At 40.6% G+C, this 13,817-nt stretch overlaps 1 protein-coding gene across 1 annotated transcript in view; it reads right to left on the bottom strand.

The window, feature by feature from the left end:
- ARHGEF26 (Rho guanine nucleotide exchange factor 26) overlaps positions 1 to 13,817 on the bottom strand; it is a 112,428-nt gene that overhangs the window by 80,190 nt on the left and 18,421 nt on the right. The window contains exons 5-6 of the mRNA XM_038570206.1: positions 3,732 to 3,788; positions 2,411 to 2,571 (exon numbers count right to left, since the gene is read on the bottom strand). Coding sequence (XP_038426134.1) covers positions 2,411 to 2,571; positions 3,732 to 3,788 — 218 coding nt within the window. The remainder of the gene's footprint in view (positions 1 to 2,410; positions 2,572 to 3,731; positions 3,789 to 13,817) is intronic.

The following is a 13,817-nucleotide window of genomic DNA, read 5'->3' as shown; positions in this document are numbered from 1 at the left end:
GTTCAGCAAGAAGGCATTATGTCATGAGATGAGCTTTGCAAAGCTGAGCATTTCCGAATTTTTAAAATGCTGTATCTGAGTGTTTCAAACTAAATCAAAGAAAATTTCTGTAATATGTTTCTATGATACAGACATCAGATTATCATGCAGAAGATGAACATTCTCAGTTGAAATACATCATAAGAGAGATTGGGGATCACATCAGCAGCGATCCAAATCAAAACACCGCCTCTTGGGGCACCTGAGTGGGCTCAGTCATTTGAGCATCCAACTCTTGATTTCGGCTCAAGTCATGATCTCAGGGTTGTGCGATCGAGTTAAGAATTTTGAATTTTGTTTTAAAAATAAAAAATAAACAGAAATGTCCAGAATGGTGTCTTACGATAAGCCAGTATAGAAATGAAAACTTTTTACAAAATCGTAAAAGATTTAGATTTTGCGAAAGATTGAAATTAAAAATAAAATATTAATCTATAATCCAAAAAAAACGAGTTATTTCGGATGAACCAGCTATAGATTTTTTAAATTTATTTTTTAATAAATAAATAATTGAGGGGGTGAGGTTTAGCAACCTGCTCAAGGTTAATCAACTACCAAAAGGAGAAGCGACTGCTTGAGCCCAGGTCCCTTATGAATCACACTGATACAAGCAGTGCTATCAGGACCCAAAGTATAAGGGCCCAAAGTATCCTCTCTTCAAGGAACTGTGATTAATTTACAACAGAATTTACTAAAAGCTTTCGCTGGAGTCATTCATACACTGTAAGAAGCTGACTGATGCCAACACAATTCAAAGCACAATTCTGTGGAGGCATGCCACTGTGGTTCTCAGAAAACATATTCCAATTAAAATCATGACTTACATTTTACAGTTATCAAAACAGTAATAATTCTTGGTAGCTGTGCATCTAATACAGAGCTTTGTTTCTGTAGATCAACCAAAGCACACGATAAAATGAAAGAGACCCATTTTGAAATCTGAATACCTTTCAAACAGGGACACATCACTGAAGGCTCTTGTTCTGAACCTCTTCACTGAAGGAGGAAAGAGATTTTCATTTCTCTTACTGAAACTTGCAAGACTGGTACCAAAAGGACCAGTGGGGCTGAACACAAGTAACAGCTTAACTTCTAAACAAGGATTCCCAAGTTGTGGTACGTGCCACCATCTGCACACCATGAGCCCAGTGTGCCCCGAGGCCCAGTGTGTCCTCTGAACATGTATTTTTAATTATCCGTGTCGGTATCAAGATTTCCAGGAACTTTTCTCCTGTGGCAGAGTCTGGCTTCTGAAGTCCTGCCACTATCATGCAAATATGAAGATCTCATTGATCTGACCACAAACTCCAGCTCTCTGAAGTAGCCCCAACGTGCATGCTCAGCTGTTCACCATGAATGTTCCATCTTGTAAGTTCAAAAGGTAGATCCTACCTGCACACAGCGATGGAGTCAGCAGGCACAAAAGCAAATATTTAAGAGGTACCTTTCCAAATGAGAAGCTTTGAAGCTACTAAACCTTCATTAATGATACGGTAAACCTTGGACCCAACTATAGAAAACTGCCAATATTCGACTGTTTTGATCTAACAAAGCAGCAACTTAGGATGGCACACAGCTCCCCTGTAGGCTCCGTCGTTCACTCAGAAGAACGTAAGAGCCCACTATTGGTATATGAACTGAGATTCCTACGCTCATTAAAACTAATAATGAAGGGACGCCTGGGTGGTTCAGGGGTTGAGCACCTGCCTTCAGCCTAGGGCATGGTCCTGGGAATCCCAGGATCGAATCCTACACTGGACTCCCCACATGGAGCCTGCTTCTCCTCTACCTGTGTCTCTGCCTCTGTCTCTCTCTCTGTGTCTCATGAATAAATAAATAAATAAAAATTTTAAAAAACCTAATAATGCAAACTCCTCTCTAATAGTGCCTTACGGAATGTTAGATAGGGAAAACCTAAAGAAACCATTATGGTCACTATGACTATATTTTCAAAATAGTATTTACAATATATGAACAAAAAACCATGTAGGTGTAAACAAAAATAATTTTTGTATCTGAATAGTACTACTATGAGTTATTTTCCCTCATGATGAAAGGTCATTCTATTATTCATATAAATATTTAAAAGGAAGAAGAAGAGGACAGGTGTGAGGAGAAGAGGCAGGGACAGAGAAGGACTGAAGGACCTCAGATAAAACTATCCGCGGTGACGATTCATTACGCACCTGCCATCCATCTATACATCAACAACCCGAAATAGAGCTTAATATTTATTTCAAAAGATGAAGATGAAAGTCACCGAATCAATGAGAGACCTCATACTTTTAAAGGTCTTCCTTTTGAGGTAACATAGACGTTTGTTGGTAAGTAAGGTCTTAGAATGCCCAAAGGCCAACCAAGTTGAACTTACTTTTTGCTTGCCTCACAGACATCTGTAATGTTGGAAAAAAGATGATGACTCTCTGTTTTGGTCATTGTGTCACCCAGTTCTTTAGAGTTTTTAAACATTCGTATCAAGATCTCCAAGCTAAGTAAATAGGAATGTTCAGAGGATATGACTTCAAAGATAGCCTGGTATGAAGGAAAAAGAGACGTATTATTAATTATGATAATTGAAGAGCTAAATAGTTTTCATGATTCTCCTATAGAAAAAAAAAACATTACCTTGAAAAGCACAAAAAGATAAGCAGAAGAAAAATGCATCATCAAAATACTGTTTATATAAGGCACATACACCCAAACCATAAGAAATAAGAGTCCATGCCCACAGTGTAAAAAGGAAAAAGCAAAAGCATTCAGATGGCTTGAGATTGCATCCTGAGGTCATGCTTTGTCAAGGGGTAGAATTTATGGAAGGAAAGCTAGGTCATGTCATAAAATCTCAGTGAGACATTAATTAACCTCTAGGGTCACCTCCTCCAGGCCTATTTTCAAAGTATGCTGCTCTGGGACACTAAGGATTTACAGACATCACTTGGGATTCAGAGAAGATCTCTCACAAATACATTTCTTTGCTCTCCTCTCGTGAGGGCCCCTTCTCTCCCCATATTTTAATCCAACAAATTTGTTGTCAATTACAGCAAAGAGTCTGGGCGTAGTAAAAGAGCGTGACTGTATCTAGCCACAAAAGGTTCTTATCAGCCACAGGAATTCTTTTATATTAAACTCAGACAACTGAAAGTAATTCTGCTCATTCAACAAGACGCCCAGTCTGCTTCCATCAGTGTCTCAAGAAGGAGCGAAGGACACTCTTGCAGAAATGCTTGGGGTCAGGCACACAATCCTTTACCTGATAAATGTTCATTAATGATGAAAAGCCAACCCACATGTGCTGATAGGCACCAACATCCTGTGTAAGGAATTCATCTAGCTCCTTAACAAAATCAACTGCGGATCCTTCCAAAATTGGCAACACTGGCCAATTTTACATCTCTTCCTCAGGTAGGGACAGTAAATAAATATCCTCACAGGCCTGAGATTCACATCCTTCCTAGAAGATCTCCCTGGTAACACTGCCATCATCACTCCCCTCAAGCCCTTGGCCCAAAAGGCACAGGAGATTCTGGGCTTTTAGGTGTAGTTTCCTTTGACAATGATCACATACCTCTTATGCAAAAAGAACAAAATGAATACATTTTCAAGGAAGACACTGAACCAGTGCACACAGTGGGTAAAAAGCACACACACACACTCTTTGGAGCTCTAAAGCCTCTGCTCAGTAGAAAACATACCTCCTGTCTCTTTCTTTCCTCCTGGCTAACTGTCTGTGATAATCCATTTCTTTTCACCTAGAGGAAAAAGCAAAATAAGCTTGAGCTCATTTACTTCAACAAGCAATTTATTACATAAGGCCTAACTCCGTGCCCTTGGAGGAATGAAAATTATGTAAAATGTGTGACTTCAGCACGTATGCAATTTGGGGTCCCTCATGTAAATATTTAATCACTTTAATAAATTAGCATCAACACAAAAGAACTGCCAAGTGTCTACAACTCTACTCCACCAGGTTGTGCTAATCTGCGCTAGTCCTAGGTCTAGATATTTCTAAAGTGCTTATCAAATTAATTTCCCAAATCATAAATGAAGAACGCTGACAATAAAGAAAGCGAAGCCACCCTTCTGAGAGTTTACCACCCAGGATCGCACTCTGAAGAAATAACTTTAATGCCATTGTTCACCAAGACTTCCTGGAATACTCGTGCTCTTCACAGAAACCCAATCAAACAAGAAAACAAAGTCTCCTCAGCCCCGATTTCAGCATTCTTTCCAGCACATGGAAATCTGACAAAGAGGAAACGCCTAGTGGCTCAGTCCATCGAGCACCAGACTCTTGATTTCTGCTCAGGTCATGATCTCAGGGTCATGAGATCGAATCCCACACCAGACTTTGTGCTCAGCAGGGAGTCTGCTTGAGATTTTCTCTCTCTCCCTCTCCCTCTGCCCCTCACCCCCACCACTGGCTCACACACGCATGCTCTCTCTCTCTCAAAATTAATTAATTAATTAATTAGACAAAGAAGGATGCTAACCCGACATTCTTTGGAGAAGCAACAGTACCCACAAGAGTAATTACTTGAGGGGATTCCCGGGTGGCTCAGTGGTTTAGCGCCCGCCTTCAGCCCAGGGCCTGATCCTGGAGATCCAGGATCGAGTCCCATGTCGGGCTCCCTACAGGGAGCCTGCTTCTCCCTCTGCCGGTGTCTCTGCCTCTCTTTCTCTGTGTGTGTGTGTCTCATGAATAAATAAATAATCTTTAAAAAACAAAAGAAAAGAATAATTACTTGGAGTAATGCAGGGGCACCGTTAGCGGAATCACTGCGATCTCTACCTAAATGACCACATTTTCTTTTTTTTTTTTTTAACTGCAATGCCTACCATGATTCAGCTTTTCAACCAGAGTAGAGGCTGACCCATAAACTCCATGAAGGCAGGGCCTGGTATATCTTCTGGTACAACTCAGCACTGAGTCTGGCACATGAAAGATACCCATGTATCTTTCAGCTAAAGATTAAATCAGCAAAAGGTAAGGCATACATAAAATATCGACCAATTAAATTCTGTGCTTAACAGAAAGAACAGCAAGAAAGGCTCTAAGTGCCCTCCTCTTCTATGAGAAACTAATAACGATAAAATATAACAGGGGTCTTCAAACATTTATAAAAAGCAGTGATTTGATATCTACCATATTCCATTTAGAGATAAATGTGCTTTCCGTTAACAGTTGGGAGATTATTTTTCTTTCTCCTTAAAAAAACACATTTCTATGTCAGTTTTCCCCCCGAATTTCCTAATGTAATTCTATGTGTTTAGGGTATCTTATTAATCACCCTAGCATACTTTGATGCAAAAATACATTTTTCGATTCAATTTACTGAAATTTCCTGTGTGACCATTGAGCTTTAAGTATAAAAGAGACTCTTCAGATTATATAATCACCAAAAATATCACTAATAATGTATGACCAAAATAATAAAACAGCTTCCAATTCTAATTCATTAGGCCCTAAAAATAAATTTTCCTGAGAATGCAATTTTAATAGGGTAGGAGGAGGGGGTATGGTGGCTTCATTAAAAGAGGCTTCACTGAAACCAATTTTTTTAATTGACCCTCCCAATATCTTCTGCCCCAGTGGTTTGAGACTTTTTAAAAAAAATTTATTTATTTATTCATGAGAGACAGAGAGAGAGGCAGAGACACAGGAAGAGGGAGAAGTAGGCTCCATGCAGGGAGCCCAACATGGGACTCGATCCCAGGTCTCCAGAATCACACCCTGGGATGAAGGCAGGCGCTAAACCGCTGAGCCACCCGGGCTGCCCAGTTAGAGACTTTGAAACAAGACACCACACTACGATTTGAGATGAGTAAAAGTAATGCCTTTCTTCTCTGTTTTTTCTAAAGGATTTTATTTATTTATTTATTTATTTATTTATTTATTTATTTATTTATTTAATTTATTTGAGAGAGAGAGAGCAAGCACAAGTAGGGCGAGGGACAGAGGGAGAAGCAGGCTCCCCGCTGACCAAGGAGCCCGATGTGGGGCCCAGCGCTCTAGCACCCTGGGATCACGACCTGAATCGAAGGCAGATGCCCAACCCACTGAGCCACCCAGGTGCCCCGAGATGCCTTTCTTTAGTAAAACTGAAAAAAGGGCAATTGTGAGAGAGGAGACTGGAAAAAAAAATCCTGGGGTGACACTTAGCACATGCAGTCAGTTTCAGAAAGGAGGATACCTGGTACTTAAAGATCTGAAAAATGGTGCCCTTAAGTCTATCCCTGTCCGCTTTGCATAGTCTTCACGGATCCTTGGCGGGGTAAACTGTAAGGCGAAGGCCCCTGGTGCATAGCACCCCGCATTGTGCGGAAATAGACACATATGTCACAGTCTCTAACCTGATTTTTGGAAAAGGATGGGAAGCAACAGAGTAAGTGTAGAAAGAGTCCTAAGCCGGGGGTAAAATCAGCGATCATTTACTGAATAGTTACTGTGTGTCTGGATGGGTGGTAAGCATTTTATACCCCCTTTCCCATTGAATCTTCCTAAAACCTCAAGAAAGTAAAAACAAACAAACAAACAAACAAACAAACAACAACAACAACAAAAAAGAACAAAAAAAAACCTCAAGAAAGTCAATACTACTCTTATCCCCAGTTCAGGTGGGAATAACAAAGTGTAAGGTCTAAGATCACAGAGCTAACAAGGAGTGAGGGCAGGATCTGCATCCAGGCCTGTCTAACTCCAGAGCTCAGGCTCTCTCTTTTTAAGATTTATTCGTTTATTAGAGAGAAAGAGAGACAGAGAGAGCTGGGGGCAGGGACTGAAGGAGAGGGAGAGAGAGTCCTCAGCAGACGCCACACTGAGCACAAAGCCCCATGAGAAGCCTGATCCCATGACCCCAAGATCATGACCTGAGCCGAAACCACGAGTGGGACCCCTAACCGACTGCACCACTCAGGTGCCCCAGGTGCTGAGGGACCCCTGCTCCCTGTGAGGGGCACCCCATTCTAGGGTCAGGTGATCATTACTGAAACCCCTTCTAGGTCAGGCCTGTATCGAGTCTCCATATGTTCTTTTTCATCCACCCATCCTGTGGAATGTTCTTAGCCTTACCCACCATCCTGACCCTGGGTCAGCCTGTCAGCAAGAATTCATGGCTAAAGAGGCTTCTTCATCCATTTTAATAAGGGAGGAGACAGGCCAGAAGAATGAAACCCTTCAGCACCGCTCCCGTTTGGTTAACCCCGAGCAGGAATTTCACAGGATGTCCTTCCTGACACACAGTCCTGGCAGATCGATATCGGGGCGCCATGCCCACAGTCTCTGCAGGTGAGATCACCTGGCAAGAACTTCCATACACCGGCGCTGTCATCCAGAATTACTCACGAGCTCAGACGCAGAAATCAGAAGGGAAAGAGAATGAACTGTGTGGACTCAAGAGACCTACGCAGGTGACAGCAAGTTTACTGAGGGATTAACAGTACTTCATCCCAATAAGAAGAACAGAACAAAACAAAACAAAACAAAACAAAAAAGTTTCTCTTTTGAAAGGGAAGAAAGGTAGTTTTGAAAAAGGCAAAAATGTGAACTCCCAGAATCATCATGTTTCATTAATGCTTAATACAAACAATGGTAAAACGCCCCTGTAACCAAAACGTCATCAGTAAGAAACCAGCAACCCATACAAAACTACTGAGACAGGAAAGGAAAAGATTCCCAGGGAGCATTCTTGAATCATCACTAAGAAAACTGAAGTGCAGCACATGGGAGGAGCCTGAAAGTTTGCTCCAGAGAGTTATTGACAGACCAGCCCCTGCTGGCTGGCGGCCAGGCCACGGCTCCGAGGCCTGTCCTCTCGGCCCTTCTGTACCCTGTGCAGGGCAGGCTGCAAGCTTCTCCCTGCAGAGCCAACAGGGATCGTTATGTCCACTGGAGACTTCATTCCACGGTCAACTCTAAGTTCGGCAGGACCTGACAGCAGGTGCCTGGCTGCAGAAGGTCACGCACAGGCCAGATGCTTCCAGAGACTGAGCAGACTGGAGAAATGAAACCCAAGAAAGACAAGGGAGAGAATGATATGTGGAGACTGGTGAAAGGCAGAGAACAGAATATTAGGGTAAAACAGACACACTGGAGAAAAATATCAAACAGAAAGAAACAAGGAAGGAAAGGAAGAAGAAAGAAGGAAAAAAAGGAGAAGATGTGCCAAGTTTTTAATACAAAACACCTCTAGTGGCACCTGGGTGGCTCACCTGGTTAAGCATCCAACTCTTGATTTCAGCTCAGGTTATGATCTCGGGATCGTGAGATCGAGCCCCATCCCATGTTGGGCTGTGTGCTGAGCTCGGAGCCTGCTTAAGACTCTCTCTCTCTGCCCCTCCCCAGCCCCTGCCCTGCTTAGGCTCATTCTCTCTCTCTCTCTCTCTCTCTCTCTCTCTCAAAAAACTTCTAGAAACATTCTAATTCAAAAACAGCAAACCTTATCAGTAAACTTAACTCACTGGACCTGGACGGCTCAGGCTTTTTTTTTTTTCCCCTAGGGGGGGAAAAATGTGTGAAAACCCTATGTTTATACCTATAGTTTTAGAATTGACCTGCTTTTTGCAGTTTGCACATTCTTGTTAAGAGAATCTGAAATAAAAAAAAAAAAAGAGAGAGAGAGAGAATCTGAAATATTACCAAGTTTATCATGCTTTTTTGGGTGTTCCTCTTGTTTCCATATGTGGAAAAGAAAAAAAAAATAGTACAGCAGCTTCTAACACCTGATTCCTATTTGCTACTCTATATGAAAAAAAAGTTAAAACTGTACAGGCTCCTTCTACATTTTAATAACCTATATTTCGTATTGGTAGCTCTGTTGGCTGAGTACAACTGGGCGCCCACAGGGAGCCAGAGCAGCACTCCTCTAAAAGCCTCGTCTGACTTCACTGGAGCTTGCTTATTCCACACTGACTTAAATTTTTATTTAACTATGTCATCGGTGAGTAGACCTGCAAAAGTAGTTTAACGAAACACTAACAACTGGATTCAACGTGGGGTTCTTGGTTTTATATAATCTAACCAATTCACTAAAAGTGTTCAAATCCTACCACGGCAGATTCTAGACTCTAAGGAGAAAGTATGATGCATGTCATTATCTTCAACATTTTAAGTGGATAAAAATTAATTCAAATAAAACAACAGGCCTGAGCCCACAACTACAGTTTCAACATAAGTTAAAAAACATACACAGATATGTAACTTATCAAGATAGGGGATACAGAGAACTCACTAATATTCTAATAGTTTTATATTTATCATTATAGATTATATATATGCATATATTTATATATGATATCTTATATATAATATACAAATGTATATGTTATATATATTATACATGTTATATATATTAATATTATATATTATACATATACATGTATATATCATATATTAACATATAAATGTATATTTATAACATACATTTATATGTTATATACATATATACACATATATTATAAATATACATTTACACATTAAATACATATTATATATATTATATATGTGTATAATATGTTATATATTAATATATAAATGTATATTATATACAATTATATATAAATTATATGTGATAACTATTGGTAATTAATAATTATCATAATAGAGTATATATGATAATACACTGTATTATATAAAAATATATAACATATAATATATAATATATGCCATTTTATATATATTTAATATATTTAATATATATTTAATATTATATATTGTATTTATATTTTGTATATATTTATAATATTCATATACATGCACTGTTGTTATCAGTATGGAAACTCTTCACTCATGATCTTTGTAATGGGATATTTTGCATATTCAAATGAGATAGAAATTCACAATTGGCTAAAACTCATGAAGAATAGTATAAGATACTTTATCTATGGATATGATATTATCTAGTTAGAACTAAAATTTTGAAACTGATAAAAGGGTAAACTCCCTGAAGTATGAAGCCAAAAGTTAATTATTAGCTACTCCACCTAAACTCGGTGCCTGGCTCCTTCCTGACATCTTGCAAGTTTGAGCTTCTGGGAGAACTACCCTATGAGGGTAACAGGCAGACTTTGGGCAGTTCATTCCATTCCTGCAATCAGCACAGTTACAGGATTTTTCACTTTGCAGAGAATTGTGTCAGGACACCCATAAACTTTGTACAGTTATTCCTTGGCTTTTGACTTCACCGACTGCAAGTGTTTATTTATGAGCCAGTAGGATTCTCAGGGCCAAACAGAGCCCCGGTCCCGACACTTACACAGAACCTATCTATAGAATAGAGCCAGTCCTATATCTGTGGAGGGAACCGACCTTAATAACACCAGTCTCTCGGCCACCCAGATGAACATTTTCCGTATTCTCAGACCCTCCGTGAGCTGACACTGTTTCTAGAGGAGATGGGCAGCTGGCACATTCCTTCCATGTTTCCCCATCAGCCACGGAAACCAGGGGGGGAGGGCCCCAAAGGACTAACCGTCCAAAAAGGCTCAGAAATATAGCTAGTTAAAAATCAGATCAGATATTTATAATCCAAGATCACTCTGGCTCCATAAAGCACTAATGTAAATTGAATACTCAACCTGAGCTAAGACTTTTAAACTCGCTGGAGTTTAACCACTTGCTGAAAATCAGCTGGTTGTTCATGCCTGTTGGAGATTCCCTATTCACGGGCTTTTGTTCTCCAGAGTTCAAAAGTGGTAAGGGAATGAATTGCCAAGTAAAATTATACCATGGGACACAATCACTCCCAGGGCCTTTCTATAGACTTCACACAACCCGAGTAGCCCCTGAATTACAAATGAGTTAGACTTCTTTCACTGTCAATAACATGGGGACAGCCGTCCTGAGAGTATGTCTGAAGTCCCTAAAACTAAAAATCTGCCAGGATCCGGAACGTGTCCTTGTAACCAAGGCCTGGAGGCTCTCTCCAAGCCCACCGCATTCCACGGTGAACAATCCTGAGTCAAGACCCCTTCAGCTAAGCTATGAGCTGCCATAGGACACCAGTCTAAAGGATCAGAGATACGGGGGGCCCCCCCAGGGAGGCTCAGTGGGTTAAGCATCTGCCTTCAGCTCAGGTCAGGATCCTGGGGTCCTGGCATCCAGTCCTGCATCAGGCTCCCTGCTCAGCGGGGACTCTGATTACCTCTTTCCCCTCCCCTCCCCCTCTGCTCATGAGCACGAGTTCTTTACCTCTCAAATAAATAAATAAACTCTTAAAAAAAAAAAAAGGAATAGAGATCTGTGTCACCAAAGATCAGATAAATGAGATGATGAGGACAGTGTCGACACTTTCAGGGAGGGGTAGGTAAATAAATAAAATACTAGTTTAAAAAAAAATGGAGAGGTAGAGGACAATGGCCCATGTAATAAAATCATTTTTAAAATATGTCCACAACCATGCCAGGGACCTCCTAATTTGTTTTTGAGTTAAAAAAAAACTGATCTCCTCTTTGATCTATACTCATGATAATTCCGTAATCCTTGCCAACGTTCTTGGATCTTAAGAAGCAGCAAGCCTCCTGGAGGTAACCTCAGGTCTGCTAAATTAGTGGCAAACCCAGATAAGGCAGGCCAGGGCTTGAGGCTTTTGCTCCTCGATGGCCTGCGTCACCTTCTACAGAGCCAGGATTCCTGAATGAACCCAAATTATTTCAATACAGACATGAGGCTGAAAGTACAAACCACAAGCAGATAGGTAATAATAATAAGAAGAAAGGCACAAGAATAAACTGTCGTCCTTTGTACAGTTGAGAAGATAAGCATGCAGTACTTCATTGCAACCAGCCCGCTTCTAGTTAACTCTCCACATCTAGCCCACTCCTGATTCAGAGTTCTTGTCAGTCCTCTATACGTTTATTTCTCCAACTACCGCTGCATCAAGTGCTTCCGTGCACCAGAACCTTACAGCAACCCCACAAGGAAGCTGGCACTGTCCCTATTTTACAAACAACACACTGAATCACAGAAGAGTTAAGTCATTGGCCCCTGTAAGCAGTAACCTTGGGATTCAAACCCAGGCCTGAGACTCATCCCCAAAGGCTGTAAGCTCTTAACCTTCCCAGACAACTGCCTTCTAACTCATCTGAATTCCTGGGAGTTGTGAGCTGCAGCTGCTCTTCCCCTACACCAGGGCCCTCCTCCCGAATGCCCCAGACACTTCCTCTCCCACCGGGCTCCTAGCTTCTGAGGCTGTGAAAGCTAAGCTGTCAGCAGGGTGCCCTGGCAATTCAAGTCCTTCATTAGTCTCCACATTGCTCCCCCTAAACACATTCCTCTCTTTCACTTGTAGCTCTTACTGGCCTCATTTCCCTGTGGGCTACTAAGCCCCGACTCCCAGGTACTCAACCTCGAGCCCCCCCACCCAACCCCCCAGAAGTTAGGGAAACAGCTCTCCTGCTTCTATCAGCACTTAAGAGAAGAAAATGAAGTGAGGCAGGCATGGAAAGGTAATGACATGGAGTAGAAAGGGTGAAAAAGAAACTGGTTTTAGGTTTTATTTTTTTATTAAGATTTTTTTTTTTTTTTTTTTATGATAGACAGAGAGAGAGTGGCAGAGACACAGGCAGAGGGAGAAGCAGGCTCCATGCCGGGAGCCCAATGCAGGACTCAATACCGGGACTCCAGGATCACGCCCTGGGCCAAAGGCAGGCACTAAACTGCTGAGCCACTCAGGGATCCCAAGAAACCAGTTTTAGAAGAGACTAGACAATCCTCTACAAGTATTTAATAAAAGATGAACAGTTTTAAAAAGTAGGATGCTTAATGAAACACTGAGGAGTAGTGTTAATAGTGGTGAACAGGGGAAGGGATTGGGAATGGTCATAAAATCAAAGCAGATTTCCATCTGAATGGGTGTGGTTGATGTTATAATAAGGAGAACCTATCTGTGTTACTTCTGTGATTCATAAAGATTGTTTTACTTTTTAAAAAATATTTTATTTATTTATTCATGAAAGACACACACAGAGAGGCAGAGGGAGAAGCAGTCTCCCTGCAGGGAGCCCGATGCAGGACTCGATTCCAGGACCTCGGGGTCATGCCCTGGGCTGCAGGTAGATGCTCAACCATGGAGCCACCCAGGTGCCCCATAAATATTGTTTTAATAAACTTAATCACCTTGAAATCTTGCATTTTAAACTGAAAACTAAAGAACAAACTAATCATCAACAATAAATAATTGGGTAAAGGAACCAAACATCCACTTATTTGATGAAATGCAATGCGGGCTTTAAAAAGGTTCTTATGAAAAAAAATTAAAAAAATAGAAAAAAAAAAGGTTCTTATGGAAGAAAGTTTAATGACATTTCCCAACATGGGTAAGAGAAAAAGAAATGTGTGACAAAGTAGCAGGTTTAATGACATGAAAAGATATTTACAACACTGTTAAGGGGAACATATGGGTAAAAAGACAATATTATATTATTGAAGTTTTGCTTTAAAAATTTTTATATTTACACACACACGTGCAAAAACAAAACAAAACAGAAACAAAAACAAAAAAGACCTCTATACTTGTACATACAGACCAAAAAAGTCTGAGAAGATCTATACGAAAATGTCAACAGTGATGGGGAGAGAAAGAGATTTCAACTAATTTTTATTTTCTTATTTTTATCTATTGGTAATTTTTTATTTTTGCATAGGAAACATGTCTTGGCTGTGCAACTAAAGCCTCATTTTTAACAAAAATTAAAATAGGTTTTAAAGTCCTTTCTCAAGAAAGGAAGACAGTGAGCAGGACAGACAAATGGAACTGTTTAAGGATGCCCATAATACCTGCATT

The sequence above is a fragment of the Canis lupus genome, chromosome 23 (genome assembly GCF_011100685.1).
Source record: "Canis lupus familiaris isolate Mischka breed German Shepherd chromosome 23, alternate assembly UU_Cfam_GSD_1.0, whole genome shotgun sequence".
Classification (NCBI taxonomy): domain Eukaryota; kingdom Metazoa; phylum Chordata; class Mammalia; order Carnivora; family Canidae; genus Canis; species Canis lupus.
This window is presented reverse-complemented; position numbering and strand designations above follow the sequence as displayed.